The sequence below is a fragment of the Mustela nivalis genome (assembly GCF_964662115.1).
Source record: "Mustela nivalis genome assembly, chromosome: 2".
Classification (NCBI taxonomy): Eukaryota; Metazoa; Chordata; class Mammalia; order Carnivora; family Mustelidae; genus Mustela; species Mustela nivalis.
The window spans coordinates 162795584-162822698 of NC_139021.1; the positions used below are offsets into that span (position 1 = coordinate 162795584).

Here is a 27115-nt window from a genome sequence, read left to right on the forward strand (position 1 = left end):
GCAGTGAGAACCGGTTGACTTCACAAAAGGCTTCCCGCAGGCTACCCTCGGCCGCCACCAACGCCCAGGCTCCCGGCGGCCCCATCTTTGCCGCCGTCCGCCTGCCCCACCCTCCAGGCCCGGGTCGGCTGCGGGCGGATTTCAGTCGGATGTAGACCCGGGTGCAGAGGTGCCAACGACCAGCCACTACCTGGCTTCCACTTTGGCCAGCCACAGACACCGGGAGGACTCGCGACTTTGGTGTCCAGCAGCGTGTAACGCGGCCGCCCATTGGCTCAGCTTCCTACAGCTTGGCCGTAGGGCATCCAAAGGCTTTCAGAATTGGCCGGAGCTGCAAACGCCGGGGCCGGTTTACGGGTAGGAGCGCGTTCTAAGGGGCGGGATCCGCCTGGGCCCCGCCTCCCTCGGCTGCCACCGCCCTCCGCTGCGGCCTCGCTCGGCGTCCGGTTCCGTCCGCTGGGCGCGCGGAGGCCCCTCGGGGCGACTCTCTTTATCACCTCCCCGGGGTGGGTCTGTCCGGTCTGCGAGGCTTCGGAAGGGAGAAGGGCTTTGAGGTCAATTCTGGATTTGCGGAATTTGTTCAGGAATTTCGGGTTTGCCAACACTTTTAAAAGAAAAATACAATGACTTATCTTCATCAAAGTTTCATCAAAGAGTTCAACACCAAGAAGAGCGCACAGTCTTATCATTTAAAGACCAGGTCTTTAATGAGAATGCCTTTAGCTTTAAGGGGGGGAAAACAACTCACTAAATTGTTCTAATTTTTCTGCTTTGGCTGGAGACAGGTAAAGGTGACCTCAAATCAGGAATTCTCAGCCCTGCATTGGGCACCGCTAGGTTAGCTACATTGCGGGTCACTGGCAGCCAGGGGAATTCTGTCCACGGGAAAGTCCTCACTTTGTGAGTACGTAAGGGACTTTCCTGGTACATTCAAATACTAATAAAAATAATGGCTAAGGTTACATGCTTACTAGATAGTAAATGCCTCTCAACCAGCATCTGAAGTAATCCTCCTCAAACCGCAGAATGTATTGGTACTATTAGCTCTAAATTGTGGAAGGAACATCAGGGCATAGAAAATGGTGTATTTCCCCAGGTCACCAAGCTAATAAATACTGAAAAGATCATTCACATCCAGCCTGAACTCTTACAGTCATTTAGAGATGAGTTTACACTTGCTTCCACCAGGGTCTTTCTGTCTTCACTAGCATTTAGAGGTGGAGTCAGGAGAGGATAGTACCCACCTTTATGACACACCACTATTATGGCTGAGATTTAACAGGAAGTGTTGGTGTTCCTTTTCCAAACATAGTATGTTTTGTTTGGACTTTACAAACATTTGACTTGGCCTGATTTCAGGATCTTGAAAATCTGCCTTTGCTCATTCATATGTTACCATATTAAAATGTTTTAAATTTTTTCTTTGATCCCCCAAGCTGTAAAGAGAAATCAGAATAGGAAAGCAGAATCTAGTACTTAAAAACAGAGTCTCCTTTGACTCAGTTTTCCCTCATGGGAAGATGAAGTTCCACTTCTGATAACTTTAGTAATCTTATTTGATATGTTGCAGATGTTGGGGGGGATGAGGGGTGGAAAAAAGGTGGTCAGAGGGTACACACTTTAGTTAATAAGTCCTGGTGATGTAAGGTACAACGAGATGACTTATTAAATGCTCCTGTATGGTATATTTTGAAAGTTGCTAAGAAGTAGATCTTAAAAGATCTCATGGGGAGAATTTTTTTTTATATCTTTATGAGGAGATGGATATTAACTAAACTTATTGTGGTAATCATTAAACATTTTCGGTAAATCAAGTCATTATGCTGTGTAACTTAAACTCATCCAGAGTTGTCTGTTAATTATATCTCAATAAAAATGGAGCAAAAAAGTCCCAAAGGCATTAGAACACAAGATTCCCTATGATCCTAACTTCCTGGAAACAATCCTGAGTTTGGGCCTATTTGAAAACAGAGCCTTTTCCCTTACTTACCTCACTCTTTGAACTTGGTGAACAATTTTTGAACACCCAGTAACATAATTTTTCATGTAAGTTAGCTTCTGAAATATTAAGAGGAATGTCCTCCAGTTTCTGCTACTGCCAGAGATTGGTGTGGCAAAAAAAATTTTTTTTTAAAACTGCAAAATGTAAATTCCACTTTCTCTCCTTTTCTCAAAGCAGAGACTTGTGTAATTAAAGAAATTATTTCTGCAGTAGCATTCTTTTCCTGGAAGACTCGAGTCATTGTCACCCATGACTGAAATTTCCCATATTTTCAAAACAGATCCGATTATATCTCAGGTAGCTAGAAATAGATTTAGAGTAGGTTTCATGTGGTGCTATTACTATTTGTTGTGTGTGGTGTTTTGTTTTGTTTTGTTTTTTTGCTTGAGTGAATCAGTATAATAGAGGTATAAACATGATATAATAACATTAGAAAGAAAGTTTGCTTATAGGATTTCAAAAAGGTACATATTAGTTCCTAAAAAGGAAGTAGGGATAAGTTTAAAGGTTGTAATTAAAATCTTTCCAGGGAAACCCTAGCATTCAGTGGTAAGATTAAAAACCACATTACTGAAATGTAGCCTGCAGCATTCAACCCATTCAACTGGCATTAAATTGGTAACTAGCAAAATAAGTATCCTGAGTTGAATTTCAATTCCAATGTGCTTGGCAAAGCAGAATTGCAGTGTATTTGATCTTTATAGATACAAAATTGGAGTGCATTATGCTATTAAACATGTTCTTATTCACTAATATTAGTCATTAGTTTTCAAGTACACTGAGCTTTTACTATACTGAGGATGTGCACAATTTCATTCAATATTCAAAACCTATCCGTTAGGTACTACTCGTGTTTTCTTTTTACAGATGAGGAAGATGAAAGTCCAAGAGGTTAGAGAGCTTGCCTAAGTGCCAAAGCCAGAGTTTAGATATAGTGCCAAGTAAGAATCTTGACACTGTATTGCTTTCCTTCAGAGGAAGAAATATTCCCATTGTTCTATTCTTTTCTAACTACACCAGATATTTTAGAATGTGACTTCCCATACACAGATATACTTTTAATACATATCTTCCAAATCTTAGAGTTGGTTTCCCTTAGGGGAAGAAAGTTGGACATATGTTCTCTTCTGGCATAGTAAAAAGGTGATCCACTTTACAAATGGAATTCCCAGTTTGTCCATAGCTAATTCAGTCATTGTTACTGTAGACTCGGATGGGCTAACTAAGGCCAGGAGGCCAATGCCAGTCCACTGCTGGTTTTTGTACAGCCCAAGAGTGAAGAATGGGTTTTACATTTTTATTTTTTAATTTTTATTTATTTTTTTAAAGATTTTCTTTATTTATTTGACAGACAGAGATCACAAGTAGGCAGAGACACAGGCAGAGAGGAGGCAGAGAGGAGGAAGCAGGCCCCCTGCCAAGCAGAGAGCCCAATGTGGGGCTTGATCCCAGGACCCTGAGATCATGACCTGAGCTGAAGGCAGAGGATTAACCCACTGAGCCACCCAGGCGCCCCGGGTTTTACATTTTTAAATGGTTTTTAAAAATCAAGAGAAGAATCATAATTTGTGCCACATGAAAATTACACGAAATTTACCACGAGTGAGCCCTCATGAAAATTATGGACTTTGGGCAATATTGTATCGGTCCAAGGTTGTCAGTTGTGAAAATGTACCTCTCTGATGGGGGATGTTGATGGTGCAGGAGGCTGTGTTTGTGTAGGGGTAGTGAGTAAGTATATGGGATAACTCCATATATTCTCGGTTTTGTGGTGAACCTGAAACTACTCTAAAAAAAAAAAAAAAAGGCCTTTTAAAAATATATATAAAATTTAAATTCAGCATCCACAAATAATGTTTTATTGTAACACAGCCATCCCTGTTCATTAATATATTATCTATGGCTTTTTCACTCTAAAATGTAGAGATAAGCAGTTGAGACAAGATGACCGGGAAAAGCCTCACGTATTTACTATCTCGACTTTTACAGAAAAGTTAGGCTATCTCTGGTAATAGGTAAGATTCTGGTTGCAGTCCTGCCCTAGGAGTTGAACTAACAGGCTTCACAGTCCTTCCTCTTTTTCTTAAACTCGTTATAAGGTTTTTGACAGGTGACTTGACCTTGCCAACGTCAGCTTAGTCATCTGTTAAAAATGAAATTATAGGGGTGCCTGGGTGGCTCAGTGGGTTAAAACCTCTGCCTTCTGCTCAGGTCATGATCTCAGGGTCTTAGGATCAAGCCCTGCATCAGGCTCTCTGCTCAGCAGGGAGCCTACTTCCTTCTCTCTCTGCCTGCCTCTCTGCCTACTTGTGATCTCTGTCAAATAAATAAATAAAGTCTTTTTAAAAAAATGAAATTATAGAATTCTAATAAGACTATTTTAAGGATTGGGGCGCCTGGGTGGCTCAGTGGGTTGAGCCGCTGCCTTCCGCTCAGGTCATGATCTCAGGGTCCTGGGATCGAGTCCCGCATCGGGCTCTCTGCTCAGCGGGGAGCCTGCTTCCCTCTCTCTCTCTCTGCCTGCCTCTCCGACTACTTGTGATTTCTCTCTGTCAAATAAATAAATAAAATCTTTAAAAAAAAAAAAAAAGACTATTTTAAGGATTAAATGAGTTGAATACACATAAAGCATCAAATACATGTAAGTAATCATTTATTTTTATTTTAACAATTTCACATTCCTCTTATGGCCCTCCCCTTTAGAATCTGGATATATTTTCTCAACTCTTTGAAATCTGCTTTCTTTCTTTTTTTTTTTTTTAAAGATTTTTACTTATTTATTTATTTATTTGACAGAGACATCACAAGTAGGCAGAGAGGCAGGCAGAGAGAGAGGGGAAGCAGGCTCCCTGGTAAGCAGAAAGCCCGATGCGGAGCTTGATCCCAGGACCCTGAGATCATGACCTGAGCCAAAGGTCCAACCCACTGAGCCACCCAGGCGTCCCTGAAATCTGTTCTTTATGTGGGGATACATTTGTCTGCCTGGGAGTCTTCTGCTTGTCTACCAGAAAATCCCCCATGACAGGGTTATGTTTATTGCTTTAATTTTACCACCCAGTTTGTTCCTCTTGATCAAAATTAGCTCCAGAACAGTAATCATCCTGTTACTTTATCTGTCTCCCAATGCACAAAATTGTTAGCGTAGCAAGTCAGTTTATCTTTTCCAATACCAGATGTCTTGCTGACATACATGCATTTATTTTCAAAGAACACTTATTCAAACATTTTTTCCATTCTCCTATTCTTACAAGGTGACAGCTCCTCAAAATCACATGAAGTCACTCTGACTTAGCAAAAAATGTAACTGAGTCACTATTTTGAAGATTTTAAAAGATTCTTATTCGGTAGAAAAAAATGTTAACCTATTAACCAAGAATTTCTAAATAGATTGGAATTCAGAAGGCCAATAGTGACCCATTCATAATTACATAATTAGGTTCTGTCATTTTAACAAAGCTATTCGGATTCAGCTAACATTTGAGCAGCTATTATGGGCTACCACTTTTCCAGGACTTACATTCTTTCCTGTTCATACTGTTAACCATCTTTAGAGGTCAAGACAGTAAGTCAGGCTTTAGGCTTTTAAAGTTCTTTGACCCCTCTAGCTGATCACGTTGGAGAAATTTCATTTTTCTGAGGCTGTTTTCTATTTTGTAAAATAGGAATAATACTACCTGCCTAACTGAGTAGTCATGGGAATCTAAGAAGGTAGTCAGTGGAAATCAATTAGTGTGAGTGGGACATAATCATAATTTTCTTTCCTTCTTTATCTGTCAATCTTATATAGTCCATCAACAAGCAATTCCCATTTCCACTAAGTCGTGTAAAATTAAAGGAATTATTTTATCACCCGATGAATTTCAAGATCTCAGCCTATCAGGGTCTGAGCAAAGGCCAGCTACCTCTTTTATCCAAGGTGGATGGAAGAGCTCTCCAAGTGGCACATGGCTGGGCTGTTGGCCAGGTTTTCCCTAGCAATCAGAAAGAGTTTTCTCTGCGATGTATGCTGCAGGTGGAAAGAGTTCACAAATTTGTTTCTGCCTCTAGGTCAAGAATGTTTACATTCATCACCTGTTTTCCATAGCTGGGGCAAAGTCTCACAAATAGGGCCCAAACTAAAGGTGAAGCAAGTGTGGGGTCTAGGGCACCAAATTTAAGGAGGCACTCACTGCCAAGGTTACGCAAGGTCTCAACGCTAACAAGGTTTTCTTCCTTATCTGCTATATCCTGAGGAAATTTGGTTTTATATAAAGCAAACAAACAAGGCTTACTCATTATAGAGAGGTTGCGTCCAGTTGTCTTAGAGAGGCAGGAGGGAGGGCTTAGGATGGGAAAGAAACTTTCCCAACTTAACCAGGGAAACTTACCCTGGTCAAGTTTTATTAAACGCCCTTGAAAGACATGCTGGAGTTCAAATGCCCATTCTTCAGGGATTTTTTTGATGTGGAGGAGACCCCACACTGAATGAGCTGCCCACGTGTTCAAGGCAAGGAAGGAGTACTTTTCAGGGGTTTCTTGCCCACTCTCAACTCTGGGGCCTCTAGATCGGGAAGTGTGTCTCTTGGTTAAGTTATCCTAGCTCCTATCCCGGATCACTTTCCCCTCTGCCCCTTCGCCGACAGGCCCCTTCACCCTCACCCCCCACCCCTGAGCTCAGTCACTCAAAAATTGAATTTGGGGCAGGAGGGGCGCGCTGGAGCGCGGCTATTCTCGGAGCCTGCGGCCTCGGCGAGCGTTCTACGTCTCGCTCACGCTGGGAGATCATGGAGGATGCGACTAGGTCCTTTGGGAAAGGTGAGACCCCTCGACCACGGTCCCGGACTGGGGGCGCCGCGTAGCTGGGAAAGTTGGCTCTGGAGAGAGGGTTGCTCGGCCTTGGCCCCCAGGCCAGCGCGGCGGGGAGGGATTTGAAGGGATCGTTGCGCAAAAGACACATACAAATGTGTCTTCTCGTACGCGGGAGGCGGGGCGGGCGCACTTCTCCTGGGGGCCCGGGGGAAGCGAGTGAGCCCCTCTCCCCGTGGGCTTACGGACCCCTGCCTCCTCGTCTCCCCCCACAGGAAGCCTCCCCCCCGGGCCGGTCCCAGACGGCCTGATCCGCGTCTACAGCATGAGGTTCTGCCCCTACGCGCACAGGACGCGCCTCGTCCTCCGGGCCAAAGGCATCAGGTGAGAAGCCGGAGGTCAGAGCCGCGCAAGCGCGCGGGGTGTTCAGAATCTGGGGCGCCCTGCTCAGACTTCAGAGGGGCTCCTAAATGGTTAGTCCTGGGCGGGTTCTGTAGCAGGCGGTCCGCAACGCCCCAGCTTTCTTCCGAGTGGAGCCGAGTCTGTGCCTGAAACTTTCAGGACAGCTCAGTGCAGACCTAACGCTCCTCCTGGTGAGAAGGCTCCCTCGCGTCTCGAAGCCGAAGGCTGGGCACTGCCGGGGCTCCCCAGGCTTTCCCGGACCGCTCCAGCCAGCCAACCCCCTGCTTCCATCCTCGGCCCCACCCCGGCCCCACCCCCGCCCCACCCCCCTCACCCCCGCCCCACCCCCGCCCCGGCGCCTTCAGTGCGCTCCCTTTCCTCCTAGCGCTTCCCGCCTCCAACAGTTTTGTTTGTCCTTCTTTCCTCCGCTCTACCCAGCCCCACTTCCACCGCTCCCTCCCTCCCCCCGCCCCCCCCCCCCCCCCCGCCATCCCCCAAAGGCTAAATTGTCAGTTTTTGAGGGTAGGGCTTTTGTCTCTTTTATTCATGAGTTAGCAGAGAGCCTGGTGGAAGGTAGGTGTTCAAAAATATTTTTTTTGAATGAACGGACAAATAGTTCCAAACAATGACATAGAACAAACTTCGGTCAGGAGGCCTCTTTAAGGTTCTGGCATACTTGAAAAATAGATCCATTTTCTTCCAGAAGGAATTCTGTAAAACCAGCACCTGCCGGGGAGGTCTGGATGTGGGAGGCAGAGCCACTTTGCTGGAGCATGGACTGGGTTGGGGGGAGGCAGCTGGCCTCAAAGCCAAAGTGAGGCTTTTGACTCTTGAAGAGCCCATCCTGTTAAGGGATGACTTCAGAGTTTCAGATTCATGTCAGAGAAATACTAATATAGAGACGTATTAAACAAAGTTACGTAATTCTACTTTGTTGAGTGTATATGGAATGTATTTCCAGATTCTTCCTTACTGTTCAAGTCTCCTTGTCCCCAAGGTTACCTATTTAAAATAACAGTTACATATTTCAAATAAAATTTAGAGAACTGTAGCCCGATGTTTAACCCTTAGTGACAAAATGGTAGCTTAGGAACCAATGTAAATATTTCTTCAGGGCAGGGTTTCTCGGCCTTGGCACTGTTGACATTTTGGGGCCGGTAGTTTAGTTTTGTGTGTACATGTGTTTGGGTTGGGATGGGGCGCTGCCCTGTGCACTGTTGGACTTTTAGGAGCACCCTGGCGCCTCTGCATTAGCTGTGACAGCCGAAAAATGTCTCCAGACATTGACTTGTGTCCCTGCAGAATGGGGCAAGATCACTCCCTGTTGAAAACCACTGCTTTATGATTTAAGACCATCTCCTTGATGGAGCAAAGAATATACTCCTTTGTTTCCTTTAATCTTTTAAACATAGGTGAGCACTTCTGGTAACTTTATAGGCTTGAGCCTCTAATGATAATAATGAGAATAAGAAGAAGGTTATTGATGCTCATGTACCTCGGCACTGTCCTGAGCATTTCAGACATACTCAATCAGTCCTCACAGCAGTGCCAAGAGATGGGTACCATTATTACCCCCATTTTCCAATTAAGGACATTGAGCACAGAGAGGCTAAGGAATTTGGCCAGCATCACAAGCTAGACTGTCCAGACCCCAGGCGGTCTGATGCCAGAATTCAAGTCCTAACTCAGACATTTACCATATTCTGTTGTGACCTGTTAAAATCAGATGTGCATTTGCAAGTGTTAAGATGTTGGAAACTCTGGAATGCTGTGGTTAAGTGCGTGCCCTCTGAGTCCGACTCCCTGGCTCTCAGCGCGGTTCTGATGTTTCCTCGCAGTGATAATGGGAAGGTGGTTGAAACTCCTGGAGCCAGGAATCACAAGGAGCACATGAGACAAGGCAGAGAAAACATTTAGCACATCTTAACTACAGGCATTAAGACAGTGACCTTGCTGTGTATTTTTCTCTGGAAAAACCTAAACTTTGGAAAACTTAAATTTTATAAATTGATTGCTTCTGCTTTCGGGATGAGTGTCTGCCTGCCTAAGCCTCTCTTTCTTTTTCTTTCTTTCTTTCTTTTTTTTTTTTTTTAAAGATTTTATTTGTTTATTTGACAGACAGAGATCACAAGTAGGCAAAGAGGCAGGCAGAGAAAGAGGAAGAAGCAGGCTCCCTGCTGAGCAGAGAGCCCAATGTGGGGGTCGATCCCAGGACCCTGAGATCATGACCTGAGCTGAAGGCAGAGACTTTAACCCACTGAGCCACTCAGGTGCCCCTAAGCCTCTCTTTCTAGTTCTGTCTTGTTTTCCCTTTGCTTTTTAAGACATGAAGTTGTCAACATTAACCTGAGAAACAAGCCTGAGTGGTACTATACAAAGCACCCTTTTGGCCAGATTCCTGTCCTAGAGAACAGCAAATGTCAGTTGATCTACGAATCTGTCATCGCTTGTGAGTACCTGGATGACGCTTACCCGGGGAGAAAGCTGTACCCATATGACCCTTATGAGCGGGCTCGCCAGAAGATGTTATTGGAGTTATTCTATAAGGTATACCCAGTTTTTTTTTTTTTTAAGTTACTTACATACAGTCCATTTTACTTTGTATGTGTTTCCCAAACTTGAGTTTATTTTTGAAACTAAGTCATTGGTCCGATCATTTTGTTGCAACATTACCTGTCTCTTAGGAGGGTAACTAGTATGGAATAATAGTAAGGCTATCCCCTCTGATATTAAAGATGGAAGGTGTAACTGATAGGCTCTTTTCTATTTCGACCAGCAGTCTCAAGAGGTATGGTTATGGCATGGTTAGGACCATGTGACTCCAGGTAGGAATGTTGGAAGAGCTGAAAACTGGTAGTGTGTTAAAGAAAATATTTCTAAAGTTTCAGGTAGAAAAATTGTTGGGGTGTGAAGAAGGGAATGCATGAAAGGGGACTGCCCTTTATTTGGAGCAGCAGTCCCAACTGTGCAGGAAATATGAAGAAGAGAGAAAATTAATGATGGGGAAATTGTATGATAGTTCTCTTTGAAAAGAGATAAAAGGAACTCAGGGACATCAATGGCTGACATAGCTTGAGCATTTATGCTGTATGAAGCACTATTCTACCTGCTTTATAAAGGTTAACTCATTTAATGCTCACAAGTACCCTTTAGGGTAGGTACTGTCACTGTATCCATTTTTCAGATGACAACACTGAGGCTTAGAGAGGTTAAGTGCCCTGCCTAAGATTGTACAGCACGGAGTAGCTGAACAAGTAAGGAGCACTGGAGAACCCCTTTTAAAGCACCCTGTTTTATTACCGTGGTGCGGTGACCGTGGATTTCTGGAACCACAGGGATGACCCTCCGAGGAGGTGGGGAGCCTAGATGTGGGTATTGGCTTGTTAAGTTGGAGTGATAAAGCTCTGGCTGCATTTTTAGGAAGAGCAGGAGTGCCCAGAGTTTCCTCAGACTGCCCTACTAAGAACCTGTGTTCTCTGATTAGGTCCCACACTTGACCAAGGAGTGTCTGGTAGCATTGAGATGCGGGAGAGAATGTGCTGATCTGAAGCTAGCCCTGCGTCAGGAATTCTGCAACCTTGAAGAGGTACGAAAAGGGGCCCCTCTCCTGATCAGACACAGTGCAAGAAGCAATGCAGGGTCCCCAGCCTGGGCCCCCTGACAACCCTTGCTTTCACAGACTTAGTCTTTCTGCCAGTCTTTGATAAGTTCAGCTACTAGTCATCTAATTTTAACCTGTGGGTGCTTGCCCTCCACTCACCTGCTATAGAATTATTCTTGAAAATGTGGCAAGAATACAGTAGCCACAGTAGGGAAAGAGCCCAGATGTCCATCGACAGATGAATAGATAAAGAAGACGTGGTACACCCATACAATGGAATACTACTCAGCCATCAGAAAAATGAAATCTTGCCATTTGCAACAATGTGGATGGACCTAGAGGATATTATGTTAAGTGAAATAACCCAGTCAGAGCAAGATAGTTATCTTTTGATTTCACTTATATGTGGAATTTAAGAAAAAAAACAGAGGGGCATAGAGGAAAGGAGGGGAAAATAAAACAAGATGAAATCAGAGAGGGAGACAAATCACAAGATACCCTTAATCATAGGAAACAAACCAAGGGTTTCTGGAGGGGAAAGGGCGAGGAGATAGGGTACTGGGTGATGGGCATTAAGGAGGGCATGTGATGTAGTGAGCACTGGGTTTAATAAGACTGATGAGTCACTGAACTCTACCTCTGAAACTAATAATACATGAAGAAATGTTAAATAATTGAATTTAAATGGAAACAATAGTGAAAAAAAACCATGCATACCAAATTTTCTTCATCCATTCATCCAACACAGAACATTTAGGTTGTTCCAATATCTGGCTATTGTGAATAATGATGCAATAAACATGAGTGTGCAGATGTCTCTTTGAGATAATGATTTCATTTTTTTCAGATAATATATCCAGAAGTGGAGTTGCAGGTTCATATGGTAGTTCTAGTCTTAATTTTTTGACAAATCTCCGTAATGTTTTCCATTGTGGCTATACTAATTTATATTCCTGGCACAAATTCCTTGTATAAATATATTTATGTCTGGGCTCTCTATTCCGTTCCACTAACCTACATGTCTGACTTTGTGCCACTACCATACTGTTTTGGTTCCATTAATTTTTATCCTCTCTAGTTAAATTTTTTTTAAGATTTATTTATTTATTTATTTATTTGACAGACAGAGATCCCAAGTAGGCAGAGAGACAGGCAGAGAGAAGGGGGGAAGCTGGCTCCCTGCTGAGTAGAGAGCCCAATGCGGGGGCTTGATCCCAGGATCCTGGGATCATGACCTGAGCCGAAGGCAGAGGCTTTAACCCACTGAGCCACCCAGGCGCCCCCTCTCTAGTTAATTTTAAAACTGTATTTTCAGTGTAAAAATCCTGCATTTTTTATTAAATCTATTCCTAGACATATTTTTTTGTATTATTGTACATGGAATTGATTTCTTAGTTTTTTTCAGATTTTTCATTGATAGGGTATGGACATTCTGGATTTTTACATATTGATTCTGTATCCTACTCTGATATTTATTGTATATTCTTTGAGGTTTTTTTTTTTTTTCAAATATATAAAATCGTGTCATTTCTAGGAAAAAAAAGAAAAAAGAAAAAATCTGGCAAGGAAGGGGGAAGGGCATGTGATGAGTTTCTTCCTTTCCCTGAATCACCACATTCCTTGGTTGGTAGCTCTGTATGGCTTCTGTCTGTACCCCCTGCCAATGAGGCTAAGATTTTAGATTCCTTAGGGATTTTGTTTGGCTGCTAGTAAAAGGGACCTACCTACTGTGAACTTATTTTATAAGGATTTATTCTCTTACACAAAAAAGCCAGAGGTAGTGCAATTCAGGGCTGTTTTGATGGCTTTCTTATAGTTACTAGGGATTGAAGATCTTTTTCTCCATCTGTTCTGTCATCCTGAGTACAAGTCTTTCATCCTCAAAATGACAAAATGGCTGCTTGAACTGCAGCCATTACATCCATGCTTCAGGTTACAGAAAGGAGAACAGAGGGGAAAAAATGGCAAAGGGCCATGCCCCTTTATTCACAGGCTTTTGGGGTGCCTGAGTGGCTCAGTTAGTTGAACATCTGCCTTTGACTGGGGTCATGATTTGGGGTGCGAGGATGGAGCCCCACGTTGGGCTCCCTGCTCAGTGGGGAGTCTGCTTCTCCCTCTGCCCCTCCCCCACTCGTGCTCGTGCACACGCGCGCACTCTCTCTCACTCTCTCAAGTAAATTTTTAAAAAAGGCTTTCCCAGAATTCCTACTCAATGACTACTTAAATCTCATTGGCCAGAACTTAGTTGTAGCAGAACTATGTTCAGGAGAGGCTGGGAAATGTAGTTTTTTCGAGGGGGGCACCCTGGATAAAATCAGGGTCTTATAAGAAAGAGGGGAAAGTGACTATGGGTAGGTTAGTCAAGGAGCAATCTGGCAGTAATATGGCTCCTTACCCCTTACCTTTAGAATAATCTGGAAGGTGGTTCTATGACTTCCTTTATCTTTGTTCTAGAAACTGATACTTTCCTTTATGGGTGGGTTGTAACTCTGTTGGCAGCCATCAGAATGCTATTTCCCTCTTAAGGGAAAACCGATTATTAATACTCTTCAATTTGACCTTTGTCAAGTGGAAGCAGATTAAATTTATTTACACTTCCAGCTGCCTATCTTAGATTTGTACAGTTGCAGTATTTATGGATGATAAATAATCGTCTGTAAGAAATTACTCTCATGGGGCACCTGGGTGGCTCTGTGGGTTGAAGCCTCTGTCTTCCGCTTGGGTCATGATCCCAGGGTCCTGGGATCGAGCCCCGCTTTGGGCTCTCTGCTTGGCGGGGAGCCTGCTTCCCTCCCCACCCCCACCTCTCTGCTTGGCGGGGAGCCTGCTCCCCTCCCCACCCCCACCTCTCTGCCTGCCTCTTTGCCCACTTGTGATCTCTGTCAAGTGAATAAATAAAATCTTAAAAAAAAATAAATGACTCTCAGAAGAAAAAGAAGCTCTGATTTATAGTGTTTTCTGTTTCAGGGATGTAAATACTCCCACCAGAGGCTGATTTTGACCTACCAATGTTGTGTCTCCAAGCTCAGGGTTGAGAAGAGATGTCATCGGTGGTTGGTCAGCTCTGGCACATTCCTGAAGAACACAGTTCCACTTTATCTTCAGTAGCTGAGTTCTAGAAATAACCGGTTAACTAGCCTAAGTGTAGGTAGCTTTCACGGATGGTACTTAAGGACCTCTGAGTATTCAGCGTTGTTCTAGCAGATTTGAATGTGGTTTTGTCCCATCATGACCAAGAATTATAAATACCATGTAGGCAATATAAGAATCTGAACCCTGCCCAGTTAGCTGGAATTATTTGATCCAATCCTCTAAATACAGTATATCAACTCGAGGAGATTCTAGTGAAATAGAAACTTGTCAGAATAATTTTGGTAGAGAATGTTCCCTGACATGTGCAGCTCTTTTGCATGGTTGTGTGTAATCAGGATTTTGTTTGAGCTGAAAGTGTGTTACATCTACATGGTCTTTCTGAGGGATAAGCAAGTTGAGATACCACTATGTGATCTTCTGCCGTGCAAAAGGATCTTTTGCCAAGCAAAAGGCTCAGTTTACCTTTACAGCCTTAAACTCTGACAGTTTCTTGTTTTGCCATAAATGCCCCTGACTTTAGAATTTTTTCTTAAAAAATAGTTTCATCAAAATTAAAGGTCAATTGTGCTTCTTCTATAATGGCATTTTTCTGTAATATGTTCACAGTTGTTTGAGATGCATGACTGCTGTTTTCATGATCAAACCAGCCTTCTCTCTGCTTGCTTTCCCGTTCTGAACATTTTCGGGAGTTTTTTAAAATGGCGGGGAGGCCATTCTGTGAGCACGCTTTCTGTTTTCAAGCCAAGTTTCTCGTCTTTGCTGAATCAGTGTCAGTGGTACTCATCTTTTTTAGCTTTATTCTTTTTTTTTATAATGTTTGTGATTGATTTCACCATATCAGAATAGCACTTTGAGCCCACTTCCTTTTTATCCTTGTGGGGTGGAATGTGCCAGACCTTCCAGCCATGCTGCTGCTGTTCCTCCTCCTCCTCCTCCTTGCCAGTGTCCTCATTCTGAGTGTTTGCGTTGTGGAAGCACTTGGCTCAAGTACAAGGGCAGTGAAAGGATTCAGCCCGATTTCTCTGATGCTTCAGAATTTTGCTCTAGTTCAAGGTTTCTGTGCATAATGGATTCTGTCTTCTGGCTGGCTATTCCTTGATATCCTGCTAGTCATCAGTGGAAGTCCATCCAAGGAGAAGAGAAGGGCGGTGACATCGAGAATTCTGGAAAAACGCTGAGGGAGTGACAACCTGCCTGAGGCCTTTGGCTCCTGGGGGCCACAGGACACATGATGTTGTTAATTCTTGGCATTCCCCAAACTGCCTTGATGTATCTCCATGCCAAATTTCCCATGTCTCCAAATTTGATTCTGTGCCTTGTGTATGTGGCTCTTTGCCTGAGGTCAGTTTGTAGAAGTTGTCTCTACAACATCCAGGAGTATCTCTAGTGAAATAGTTTCTTGATTCTAAATTTCTCCTATAACCTTAATTTTTAATCTGTCCTTTCTCCTCTCCAGAAAGAATACATTTGTGCCCAGTTAGATCATATTATCTGGGTTAAGTTTTGCTATTTTTCTTTCTTAATTCTTATTAACTCCAATAATGAAATTACTTATGCGTTGCTTAATTGTTTCTCTTTGGATGTCACTAGGACAGGAGGGAAGGAAAGTTTATATCTGGCTAATTGTTCACTGAAAATAATTTTCTATAGCCTTTTGTGTACAGCAGACTATTTATAAGCTAAGTTTATCTTGTTATCAACTAACTTACCATGTCTACAAACTAAATTCATTGTTGCTACCTATTTTTTATAAGAGCTTTATTGACATAATTCACAGACCACAAATTCACCCTTTCCAAGCATACAGTTCAGTGGTTTGGTTTAATATTTACATAGCTGTGCAACCATCACCACTAGTTAATTTTAGAACATTTCTTCATCTTAAAAAGAAATCCCTTAGTCATTAACACTGGCTCCCCATTTCTTCAGAACCTTCCCAGCTGCAGGCAACCCCTAATTTACTTTTTGTCTTTATGAATTTACCTGTTCTGGACATTTCATATAAATGGGAACATACAATGTTAGCCTTGCATGAGCTTCTTTTATTTAACATCATGGTTTCAAGGTCCATCTTTTATTGCTTTTTATGGCTGAATGATACTGCGCTGTATGGATATGTCATATTGTGTTTATCCCTCAGTTGATGGATACTGAGGTTGCTTCCACTTTTTGACTGCTGCAGGTAATGCTGCCGGGAGCATTTATGTACACGTTCTTGTGTTGGACATATGTGGCCAATTCTCTTGGGTTTGCTAGCTGATTTAGCATGTCTACTAATATGCCTTCTTTTTTTTTAAGAGTTTATTTATTTGACAGACAGAGATCACAAGTAGGCAGAGAGACAAGCAGCGAGATTGGAAGGGAAGCTGTCTCCTTGCTGAGCAGAGAGCCCGATGTGGGGCTCAATCCCAGGACCCTGAGCTGAAGGCAGAGGCTTACCCCACTGAGCCACCCAGGCGCCCCTAATATGCTGTTTTTAGTGGTAACCACCATCCTTCCACACCGAGGAACCGATGACCCTTTATAGACAGTGGCTAATGGAGTGGTTTTAGTGCTGTTGCAACTTGAGTAACTTCATCCATTGTCTAATTCTGACAGCTTCTTTCTAGGTAAACTAATATTTGCTGTATTTCTGTTAAGAGCTTTCCACTATACCATCTACCACCATGTAAATAAGAGACCAATAATTATTCCTATTATTTAGAGATTAATTATACTCTTTCCAATTGTGAAGAAATACTTGTTCATTAGAGAGAATATGGAAAGTACAGAAAAATACAGAAACTCAGACCAAAAAAAAAAAAATCATAATCCCATTACCCAGAAGTAGCTGTGGGTATCATTTTGGACTTTTTATTTCCTGTCCTTTTCTGCTATGTATATTTTTATGTCGTTAAAATTGTAGTGTATATAGAATTGGGCTACCATTATGATGTAAAGGTCTTCCCATATTTTTATAAACCCTGTAAATGCTTGTTCATATGTATTAAGAGCATTTATTAAAGAAGCATTATTTATGAGGATGGAAAATTATAAACCTTAATGTACATTAGACAGGGAATGCTTAGATAAATTACATTCCTCTTGACAAAGTTTTAGCATATAATTGAGGTTCGGTGGGATGAGGCCCGGAGCCGATGACCAAGAAAGAATTCTTGAGCTATCTTTGGTGCAAAATGGTGGTTTATTAAATCACGGGGACAGGACCCATGGGAAGAAAGAGCTGCTGCCCTAGGGTTGTGAGGAGTGACCCATTACATACTTGCAAGTTGGGAAGGGGTCAGGGAGAGCGTCAGTCTCTAAGGAATTTTGGAAGCAAGGTTTCCAGGACCTTGACGGGTTAGCTCTTGTTGGGAAAAGGTCACTTATTACAGTCTAATAAAACCCTAGTTTTGAGACCCTTCGGTATATATCGGTGGGCCATATGCTTAGGGATGATTGCCAACATGTTATCTTGGAGGGTTTAGAGATAAAGGAAGTTTCCAAAGGAATTTTTATATTTTAAAGTAGACCCACAAGATCCTGGTGTATGTGGGGTGATCAGGCTAGGATTGCCTTTTGCCCTTAGCAAAGTGTTAAGGTGGAAACAGTTGAGTCTGTAGAGGAATGTCACTCTGCCTGTTTCAAGGGCTTGTCAGTGGGTAAGGAAATTGAATAACTTTTCTCCTGCCTCTGTTTCCCACATCACTCTTGTGGAATTTTATACAGCAGTTAAAAATGAAAGAGGTAGAACCATGTGTACTGACATGAAAAGATTGCCTAGAAATATTTGAGTGAATTACACAGTAATACAGATGGCACGATCCCACTTTTGTAGAAGAAAACAGATGTATATATGTGTACATATACATGTAAATAAATGTCCAGAGAAATGCCTAAAGAGATACATATCACACTCCTAATAGAGACTGCTACTGGGATAGGAAAGAAGAGTGGGCAAAAGCAGGGATGGGGAAGAGCAGGTCTTTGCTATTTCTAGTAGTCTGGGTGGCTCAGTCAGTTAAGCCTCTGCCTTTGGCTCAGGTCATGATCCCACGGTCCCGGAATAGAGCCCCACATTGAGCTCTCTGCTTGGCGGGGAGCCTGCTTCTCCCCTCTCTCTGCCTGCCTCTCTGCCTACTTGTGTTCTCTCTCTCTGTCCAATAAATAAATAAAATCTTAAAAAAAAAAAAACTACTTTCTGTTATTTGAGCTTTTTTAAATAATGAGAATGTATTTCTGTATTATGGGTGCAATCTTTAAAAATAGAATATAATCACTTTCATTCTATGTGATTCTCCATGTGTATAAACTGGAGTTATTTATCCTGCACCCCCACAAGGAATATTTAGGTTGTTTCTAGTCGTTTACCATTGTGAATGGTGCTGCAAGAAACAGCAGTCTGTTCCTCTATTTGAGAATGTCTGAGTCAGACTTCTAGGAGTGGAATTACCAGATCAAAGGGTAAGAACTTTTGGAGGCTTGAGCTGTGTTGCTAAATTGCTTCTCCAGAGACTTGTGCTGTTTGTCCCCCACCAGCAGTATATAAAAATTCTCTTTACACTTCTCCTTTTTACTGTGGGGAGATTTCATTAAAGAAGATATTTGCCTGCTTTGGAGAGAAGCAGTAGTTTTTTTATTGTGGACTTCATTTGTATTTTTTTTTTTGGATTGTTAGTGAAATAGATGCTTTCCCCCCAAAGTATGCCATCCCTTTGTGTGTGTGTGTGTTTTAAAAGATTTTATTTATTTATTTGACAGAGAGAGATCACAAGTAGGCAGAGAGGCAGGCAGAGACAGAGGAGGAAGCAGGCTCTAGCAAAGAGCCTGATGCGGGCCTCGATCCCAACACCCTGAGATCATGACCTCAACTGAAGACAGAGGCTTAACCCACTGAGCCACCCAGGCTCCCCCGCATTATGTTTTGTTTGTGAAAATGGGCTGTTACCCATCTCTGTCTATTAAGATCTTCCTGATTTTCCTTGTTGATTTGTAAAAATTCCCCTTAATGAGCTCCTTACATATAAAGGATATTTGGCTATTTTTCAAAAACACTTGTTTTTTATTTGTTTTCTTTTGTTTTTTAGTCTGGCTTATCTTTTTTGTACATAATAGAAATACAACGTTTAACAATATTGTGCTATGTAGTTCTTTCCTGTTGTGATTTCTTCCACAGCTTTTATGGATAAGAAGTCATCTTCCCCTTTAGGGGAAATTAAAGACATTCCTTTATATTTTCCTTCACCATCCATCACTTTATAGGTATTTGACCCATCAAGCGTTGGCCTCCTGGCTTCCCCTGCTACTGTTGTACACACACGTTGACAAAAAGAGTAAGTCCATTAAAAGGATTCCAGCATAGAACTTTCAGAAAGGTCCTGGAATCCCCAAATGTGGACAAATTGCATTCTGAATCTTCATCAGGGACTCCAGGATCATACCTGAATAGCAGCGGGAGAGGCGTGTTCTGTCCCAGACCCTATGTTCCAGAGGAAAAATGGTTTTATATGTCCTCCAAGTTTGTTTCTGTACCATTGGTTCATTTTACAGGTAATCACTTCATTCTCATTAGCTCAACCTCAGCCTCATTCAGTATAACAGGGACCTGAAATCTGAAATGTGGAGAGCCTTCTCTTATCTTTCATGGACTCGGGGTTTCTGCCCTGGAGTTGGGCACTTTTCTGTTGCTTCTGGAGAAGGGCCTGCCTTGCTCACGTGTTGGCAGATGGTTTTGTGTCTGGTGCGGGTTGGGGGTGGATTCTGCTTCTTAGGAACCGTTTCCATCAAGAAAAAAACCCACTTTTTGTTCTCTCCCAGCAAGGACAGCAGCGCCTCTGCAAGCCACCAGGCTATCTGTCCTCCTTGGGAGGCAGTGACAAGGGGCGTGCCTCGGATAGCAGCCTCTCAAGGTTAAGCACAGTTAGTGAAGCTGATCCCGAGCTTCACTACCCAAGACTGTAGAAGGAAGCTTTCATGGGAGAAAGTCCGGGTTTTGCTTCTCTTTATGATGTTGCTGCTTCTCTCTCCAAAATCTTACAATTTCTCTTACCTTCTTCCTTGGTGAACTTCCTGGGGGAGCCAGCCAGGGCGCCTCACCATCGATGGCCACAAGGGGGAGCCCGACGCGCTTCTTCCTTCCATCTGCTCTCTCACGCGAACCTCTTTTAGGTCCTCCTGGGGGAGCCCGAAGGCCCTCCAAGAAGACTAGGGGTTCTTCCATCTGGGCTTTTTCACGCTTAGGGGAGGGGAGGGGAGGGGAGGGGAGGGAGGGGGTGAAATCTTACTGTCTTATTTTACTGTGTATCCTAAAATCTGTCGTTGGAGCTAATGGGCTGTAAGCAAGTGACTGAGTTTAAACTGAGAACACAGGGGAACTATTTCATTAAAGTTGCCTGAAGACGTTTTTATCAATGGAATCAATGGAAGGAGAGAATTTTGTAAAAAAATTGAGTTTTTGTAGAGCACAACGTGGTGCTTGAACTCACAACCCCGGAGATGGAGAGTTGCATGCTCTACAGACTGAGCTGCCCAGGCATCTCCCAGGAGAGAATTTGGTAATTTTCTCATTTTCTCTTTTCTTTTCTTCCTCCTCCTCCTTCTTCTAATTCTTCTTCTTCTTCTTCTTTTTTTTTTGGTCGTGATTGTGTCTTGTCTCCCAGTGGGGCAGGTGGCAAAGCCAGAGAGAGAGGAAACAAGGAAACAAGGGACTGGGGAGGGAGTTCGCACAGGGAAGCCAGAGGCTTTCAGAGTTTGCTGATTCTAAGCTTTTTGCTGATACTTAAATGGAAAGAACAAACAAAGAATTCACAAGAGACTTGGCAAAGCTGCTGTGATTAGTGTCCTGTACTTACCTGTTTGAAGTTCAGCAGCACAGAGCTGGCTGTGGTCTGGGAATGGGGAGAATGCTGATTTTGTCTTCATTCTGGGCTACCGGAGAGCTCCTTTAACTTCCTGGGACTGTTTCCTCTCCTGAAAAGTGAGAGTCCTTTTGTGCTTCCACAGGAGAGGCAAGAATCAGTCTCAGCTCACCAACGCTGTTTCCTCTCCCCCTTGGCTCAGGAAACTCAAGTCAAACTCAAAGCTTTATTTAAGGAACTCTGCAGGACCCCAGGTTTGACATCTTGATGTCGTTTTCCTTCCTTGTTTTGACCTTCCCTTCTAACCTTTGTTTTCTCTGGTCTTAGTGTTTTATTATTTTCCATGTTTTATATGTTATGGTATACATTTTTTTTTTTTAAACACCGCATCTCTTAATTCCTTGGTACTGAGCGTGGTGCAAATACACGGTAAAATGGGAGGGGAGTCCCACTAGCAGAGGTCCAGTGACCCCTTCCATACTGATGTTATGTGATTCTCAATGGAAAGGCCACTGCCTATGTCTGGAAGATACCAGGTTTGCATGGAAGGGAGCGATCCCACTGAGGGTCTTAAAGACTTCAAGATGGTCGTTTGGGTGGCTCAGTGGGTTAAGCATCTGCCTTTGGTGCCAGTCGTGATCCTGGGGTCCTGGAATCGAGCGCCGCATCGGGCTCCCTGGTCAGTGGGGGGGAATCTGCTTGTCCCTCTCCTTTTGCCTCTCCCCTTCTGCTCCTGCTCTGTCTCTCACATAAATAATTAAGTCTTTGAAAAAAGATGAAAGTCCGAGGGAATGTGAATATGTATTTTGGGGGTGGGAAAGGCTAGAAGAGGATCAGTGATGCCTCATCTGTTCCATCCACGTGCTCAGCTTGACCTTTTTTTTTTTTTTTTTTTTTTTAAGATTTTTTGTTTATTTGACAGAAGACACAGTGAGAGAAGGAACACAAGCAGGAGGAGTGGGAGAGGGAGAAGCAGGCCTCCCACTGAGTAGGGAGCCCGACGCAGGGCTTGATCCCAGGACCCTGGGATCCTGACCTGAGCCGAAGGCAAACGCTTAACGACTGAGCCACCTCAGCACCCCTCATCCTGACTTTTTATTGTACCGTGTACTTTTATTTTTTTTTTTAAGATTTTATTTATTTATTTGACAGACAGAGATCACAAGTAGGCAGAGAGGCAGGCAGAGAGGCAGGCAGAGAGAGAGGAAGGGAAGCAGACTCCCTGCTAAGCAGAGAGCCCGATGCGGGGCTCGATCTCAGGACCCTGAGATCATGACCTGAGCCAAAGGCAGAGGCCTCAACCCTCTGAGCCACCCAGGCGCCCCTGTACTGTGTACTTTGATAGGGCTTGAATTCCTTTGAGTGTTTATATAAGAACTAATTGTATCTATAACATGTATATTAAAGACATACTCCTACTTTGAGTAAGTAAAAAGCTTTAAACATATATACTAATACATACCAATTACTAAGCAGTTACTCATTTTCAAAATATTGCTTTACCAAAGGACCTAGCATGGATTCCAGTAAATATCTCTGTGTGATGTGTTTTGACAAGGACTTTCCCAAGAGCACCGCTCATCTGTAAACAGAAAAGCTATACTTGTTCCAGGGTCAGTTGATTTAGATTTCGTTCTGATTTGTACCATGAAGGCCAATAATAAGCTGGAGGTATATGTTTCGAAGCCAGTGGTAAAAGTTTGCATAATTTTTATCCATTTGTGAATATAAAGAAGATTTGATGCTGTCTGGAATCCATACATACTGAATGATTTGTTCCTTCCTGCTGTAAGTCAGATCTATTTTCCTTATGCCTTAAAATAGCCTGTTTTGAGTTTTCATTGGCCAGATTCCACTGGTTTAGTCCATCCTGTTAGTTTTCTTGAACAAAGTGATGCTCCCTAACATTTTTTCAGACTTCTAGGACACTCATCACGGGAATTCCTCCATGCCATGTCAGGGGATAATGAAAACTTGGACTTGAGGGCAGCAAGATTTGGTTTCTCCTCTGAGAAGGGTGGCAGGTGGGGGAATCCTGTTGATTTTTTTCTGTCAGAGATGCATCTGCTATCTGTAGATGTGAGGTTTGGATGTCTCTGTGTTTTCTCATCATAAGAGCTTTTGTTTATTCATGCATGATTATGTCACTCCCCACCATAACATCTGAGGTGGGCACTAACTTACCACCATTTTACAGATGAGAAAACTGAAGCTTGGAGGAGGTGGTGTGTAGGTAAATTGCCTAGGACTCCATATTGAATAGGAGGCCTAAGCCTAGCCTAAGATCAGGTCTGCCTGCCCCTGAGCTGATGTTCTTTTTTTTTTTTTTTTAAAGATTTTATTTATTTGTTTGACAGAGATCACAAGTAGGCAGGGAGGCAGGCAGGCAGAGAGAGAGGAGGAAGCAGGCTCCCTGCTGAGCAGAGAGCTTGATGCAGGGTTTGATCCCAGGACCCTGAGATCATGATCTGAGCCGAAGGCAGAGGCTTTAACCCACTGAGCCACCTGGCACCCCTGAGCTAACGTTCTTAACTGCAGCTATAGACTACATCAGAATCCATAAGCTGGAGAAGGAGCAGTCAGACCTGGTGATAGAGATAGGAATAGAGAAATCCAGACAAAGGATATAGAAATCTGGCTCTGTAACTATAGGGAAGTATGTAGTTGATGAGTTCTGTGGGTCCAAGAGTGTTGTTTGCTTGACTGAATTGGGAGGTTGGCACCATACTTTTCTCTTTGGAAAGACCTGGCTTGACAATAACCTCTACTAAGCATTTTTGCTTTTAAAATTTTCCACTACTTTTTTTTTTTTTTTTTTTTTACTGTATTTTGGCTATGAAGAGTTTATCTGTTTGCTTTACGGTCTATCTGTGCAAATTTGTCCCATTTGGAAATGAGAAATTCTGTTTTAATGCAAAGAGTTGACAGTGTTAAGTGGCCCAAAAGTGTGAAGTTCGAAGAGCTCAAATAAAACAAGAAAATAGGATATACAGTGTTGAAATTTGAGGAAATCCACTAAATAGCATTTGCTCTTTCCTGTGTTCATTTTGAATCAAGAAATAAGTCTACAAAAAGGAAGACATATGGAAACCATGGTATCCCCTTAATTAGGGATAAAGTGGGTCTTGGAGAATGGGGATCACAACGACAGCAAGCAGGGTTTCTAATGAGGTCCCCTCCCTCTCAGCCATGGGGGGTGTGGGGCAGGGCCCCTGTCTCCAGGGACTGAGCTCCTCCTTGGAAAGCTTAGGACTCTGAGGAAACGGTTTCAAGCCAAGAGGTCGGGGCTTCGCTCCCTGTCTGGCTTTTCCTCCAGATTCCCCAGTCAGATGAGCCACCTCGTTGTTCCAGTGTTGAAAGGGGGGAAGGGCTGAGCGTGGCTGGGAGTTTGGCCCTGAAGGAAGTGGAAGAAACCTCAGGAAGAGGGCAGACGCATTGTGTAACAGATTGGAAGGAGAAGCAGAGCCTTGGTTCTCCCTCTTCGGGAAGCAATTTGATAATTGTATTTAGCATCTATAAATATGTCAGCAGGTAAGTAAATTAATTTGCTTTTGTTCTGTTCAAACTTTTAGATTCTTGGCTATCAGAATACCATCTTCTTTGGTGGAGACTGTATATCCATGATTGATTACCTCTTTTGGCCCTGGTTTGAGCGGCTGGATGTATATGGAATCGCTGAGTAAGACTTTTGACTGTGGGGTTGCATTGGGTAGCAAACAGAATGGTCAGCCATTCACCATGGAAATGTAGGGATGTTTAAAGTAGAAGAAATTCCCTGGTGGACTCGGGGAGACCGTGTAGGGGCCCCAGGCAGAACACGTGCTTTGTTCCCATGATGCTCTGAGACATTGAACTTGGGTGGGCACCGGCTGGGCTCCCAGACAGTCACAGGGTGGGTGCTGGACAATTCTGGCATTGGGGAACTGGGTCTGGCGGAGGCAGAACAACATCTGTACCCTCACAGATTGAGCGTGGGCTCGAACCCACCCACCCACCTTCCACTTTGACTATCTCTGATGAAAGGTCAGATAGAACATATTTATTTGTTTATTTCTAAGATTTTATTTATTTATTCATCGGTGAGAGAGAGCACACAAGCAGAGGGAGAAGCAGGCTCCCTTCTGAACAAGGAGCCAGACCTGGGACTCAGTCCCCAGATCCCAGGATTATGACCTGAGCTGAAGGCAGACACATAACCGACTGAGCCACCCAGGTGTTCCCAGATAGAAAGTATTTAGATCTTTTAAACTATGTGTCAACATAAACATGACCAAAACTTGTCTCCTCTGGGGACAGAGTACTGAGCCATGACCCAGGAACCCTCCCCTCTTGAATTTTCCACTAACCAGTTGTACTGTCTTGAGCGAGTCACGGGTATATCCTAGACCTCCACTTCCTGGTCTGTCTTGGAAAGGGCTCAGTCAGCTCCAGTACTTCAAGGTTTGATGATGGTTTTGCTGACTTTTAAAAAGTGTTTTTGGAAACTACTTGTCTTTACTTTCTTCAAACTCCCTGCAGTAAAATCTAAGAATGACAGGGGGTTGGGTTTTTTTGGGGTAAACAGGGAAGCCCACATACTTAATTTCCCCAGAACAATCAGCCCACAGGTATTTTAGCAGTGTTGTTAAAAGCAACAACAACTTCCATGATTCAAAACACACACAGATAAGATTTTCCTCCAGGACATGATCATGATCAGTTGATGATAAGGTAACTAAGATAACTTTATAAACCAGCCTTCTGTGTCTTGTAAATCTAAAAAGTCACGCATGCCACGTTTCCCAATGGCCTCCCTTGCAGACGAGCTAACAGTTCTTTCCTGTCCTGCAGCTGTTTGAACCACACGCCAGCACTACGGCTCTGGACAGCAGCCATGAAGCAGGACCCCACGGTGTGCGCTCTTCTCATAGATAAGAACATTTTCTTGGGCTTCTTGAATCTTTATTTTCAGAACAACCCTGATGCCTTTGACTATGGACTAGCTTGCTGAGCCTCAGTCCATCCCTTCACCATCCAGAATTCCCAAGCATGTCGTGACTCTGCATCAGGAATTGTTTTGGTGGGTCAGTCAATCTGTTCGTTTTCTTTGAGGTTCCCAATAAACGTGGAGACAGAAAATGTATTCTTTCTGATAATCCGTTGGTGTGACTCTTCTGGCCTATCCCTTCTAAAGATCCTCTAGAAATCTCTAGTGCCCAGTGCTGATGCCCAAGCACCTTTGGAAGACTGGGAGCCTGTGTGCCTTCTGGTTCCTTGGCCTTTGGCCCAGTGTAACCTCCAGATTATTGGGGTTGATGCTGATGAGAAGGTTCAAGGCCTGTCCATTGGTGATGTTCATCACCACAGATCAGCACTGTCCACAACCTCCCTGGTGAGTGGAAAGCTAGAGAAGAGGAGGAAGAAGAAAACACTCCAGGTTCCCAATCCTCTACATTTGGCACACAAGAGCTGCCATCCACATGGGCACATGTGTCATTCACGTTCCCACTTTGGCATGGGCCTCTGAGACACCGAGGGTCTTATGACTCAAAGAATTCCAAAGCAGGAAATGAAACACCCGTTGTCTGCCCAGACTAACGACGTCAGGATTTCGCTGGTGCTGTCAGGGCTCAGGATGGCTCACAAAATGTTCTACAGCCAACATCCTGCCTTGAAAAAACAGACACGCCCCAAACCCAGTCCCAGGCAAAGGTCACTTTGTTGGATTTGCGTCACACACACTTTCAATTTGTCCTAACAAATGCCTCTGGTTGCCTGCTGTGTACCCGGACCCATGGCGGGTGAAGACTACAAAAATGCAGGAGCCTCCTGGTCATTCTACTCCTCTTGGTTGAGGTACTTTGGAGCCACTTGTCTTGGCCCCAAGTGGTGTCTCCACTGGCTCTGCCCAGTGTTGCTCACCACAGATGGTGACAAAGATCCCAGGAGGGTGGCCGGGGGTGCTGGCAGGTACCCAAGCCTGGAAGCTTCTCTCCCTTACCCCACAGGAGTGGAACAGGCCTGTCCGATGCTATTTTATCTCAGGGTCTAGGGACCAGCCTGTGATCATTTCAGCTGTGTTCACGCCTCTTTGTTTCTCAGCCTCTCGGCCGTGCAGGGCACCAGGCAGTAGAGGACGTAATGTTCTGCTTGTCAGTGCCCACTGAGGTGCTGTCTCCGGCCTCTGCCTCTGACTCAGCCCAACCAGCCCAGTTTCTCCCCACATCTCAGCCTGGCCTGGCCATCTGCTGCCTCTGGGTGGGTCTTGACTCATGTAAATAGTTACCAGTGTGACTTGGAGCCAGTTGGACGGACGCAAACCTGCGGTGAGGTGGCCTGGTGCGCCAGAAGAGGCTTTGCATGACGTGAGCATCTCAGGAGGGGGCGCCCCGTTGCCATGGCACTGGAGCCAGTGCA

The 27115-nt window shown here is 43.7% G+C and overlaps 1 protein-coding gene across 2 annotated transcripts; it reads left to right on the forward strand.

The window, feature by feature from the left end:
• The first annotated feature begins 273 nt into the window (after nucleotides 1–273).
• Nucleotides 274–25841, forward strand: LOC309860402 (glutathione S-transferase omega-2). 2 transcript variants are annotated; one of them, XM_082722559.1, is made up of 8 exons: nucleotides 274–357; nucleotides 6686–6796; nucleotides 7063–7171; nucleotides 9514–9736; nucleotides 10674–10775; nucleotides 11638–11673; nucleotides 24292–24398; nucleotides 25550–25841. In XM_082722559.1, the coding sequence occupies exons 2-8, from the start codon at nucleotides 6766–6768 to the stop codon at nucleotides 25707–25709; spliced, it is 768 nt and encodes a 255-aa protein (XP_082578685.1). In that variant the 5' UTR covers nucleotides 274–357; nucleotides 6686–6765; the 3' UTR covers nucleotides 25710–25841. The 2 variants fall into 2 exon arrangements, with proteins under 2 accessions (XP_082578685.1, XP_082578686.1); XM_082722560.1 differs by lacking the exon at nucleotides 11638–11673.
• Nucleotides 25842–27115: the final 1274 nt, after the last annotated feature.

What these genes read in the sequence shown, in the direction of transcription:
- LOC309860402 (XM_082722559.1), top strand. Translation starts at nt 6,766, where the DNA reads ATGGAGGATGCGACTAGGTCCTTTGGGAAAG. An exon ending in TATTGGAGTTATTCTATAAG is followed by an intron (nt 9,737 to 10,673) that starts GTATACCCAGTT and finishes TTCTCTGATTAG; the next exon opens with GTCCCACACTTGACCAAGGA. An exon ending in GATGTATATGGAATCGCTGA is followed by an intron (nt 24,399 to 25,549) that starts GTAAGACTTTTG and finishes CCTGTCCTGCAG; the next exon opens with CTGTTTGAACCACACGCCAG.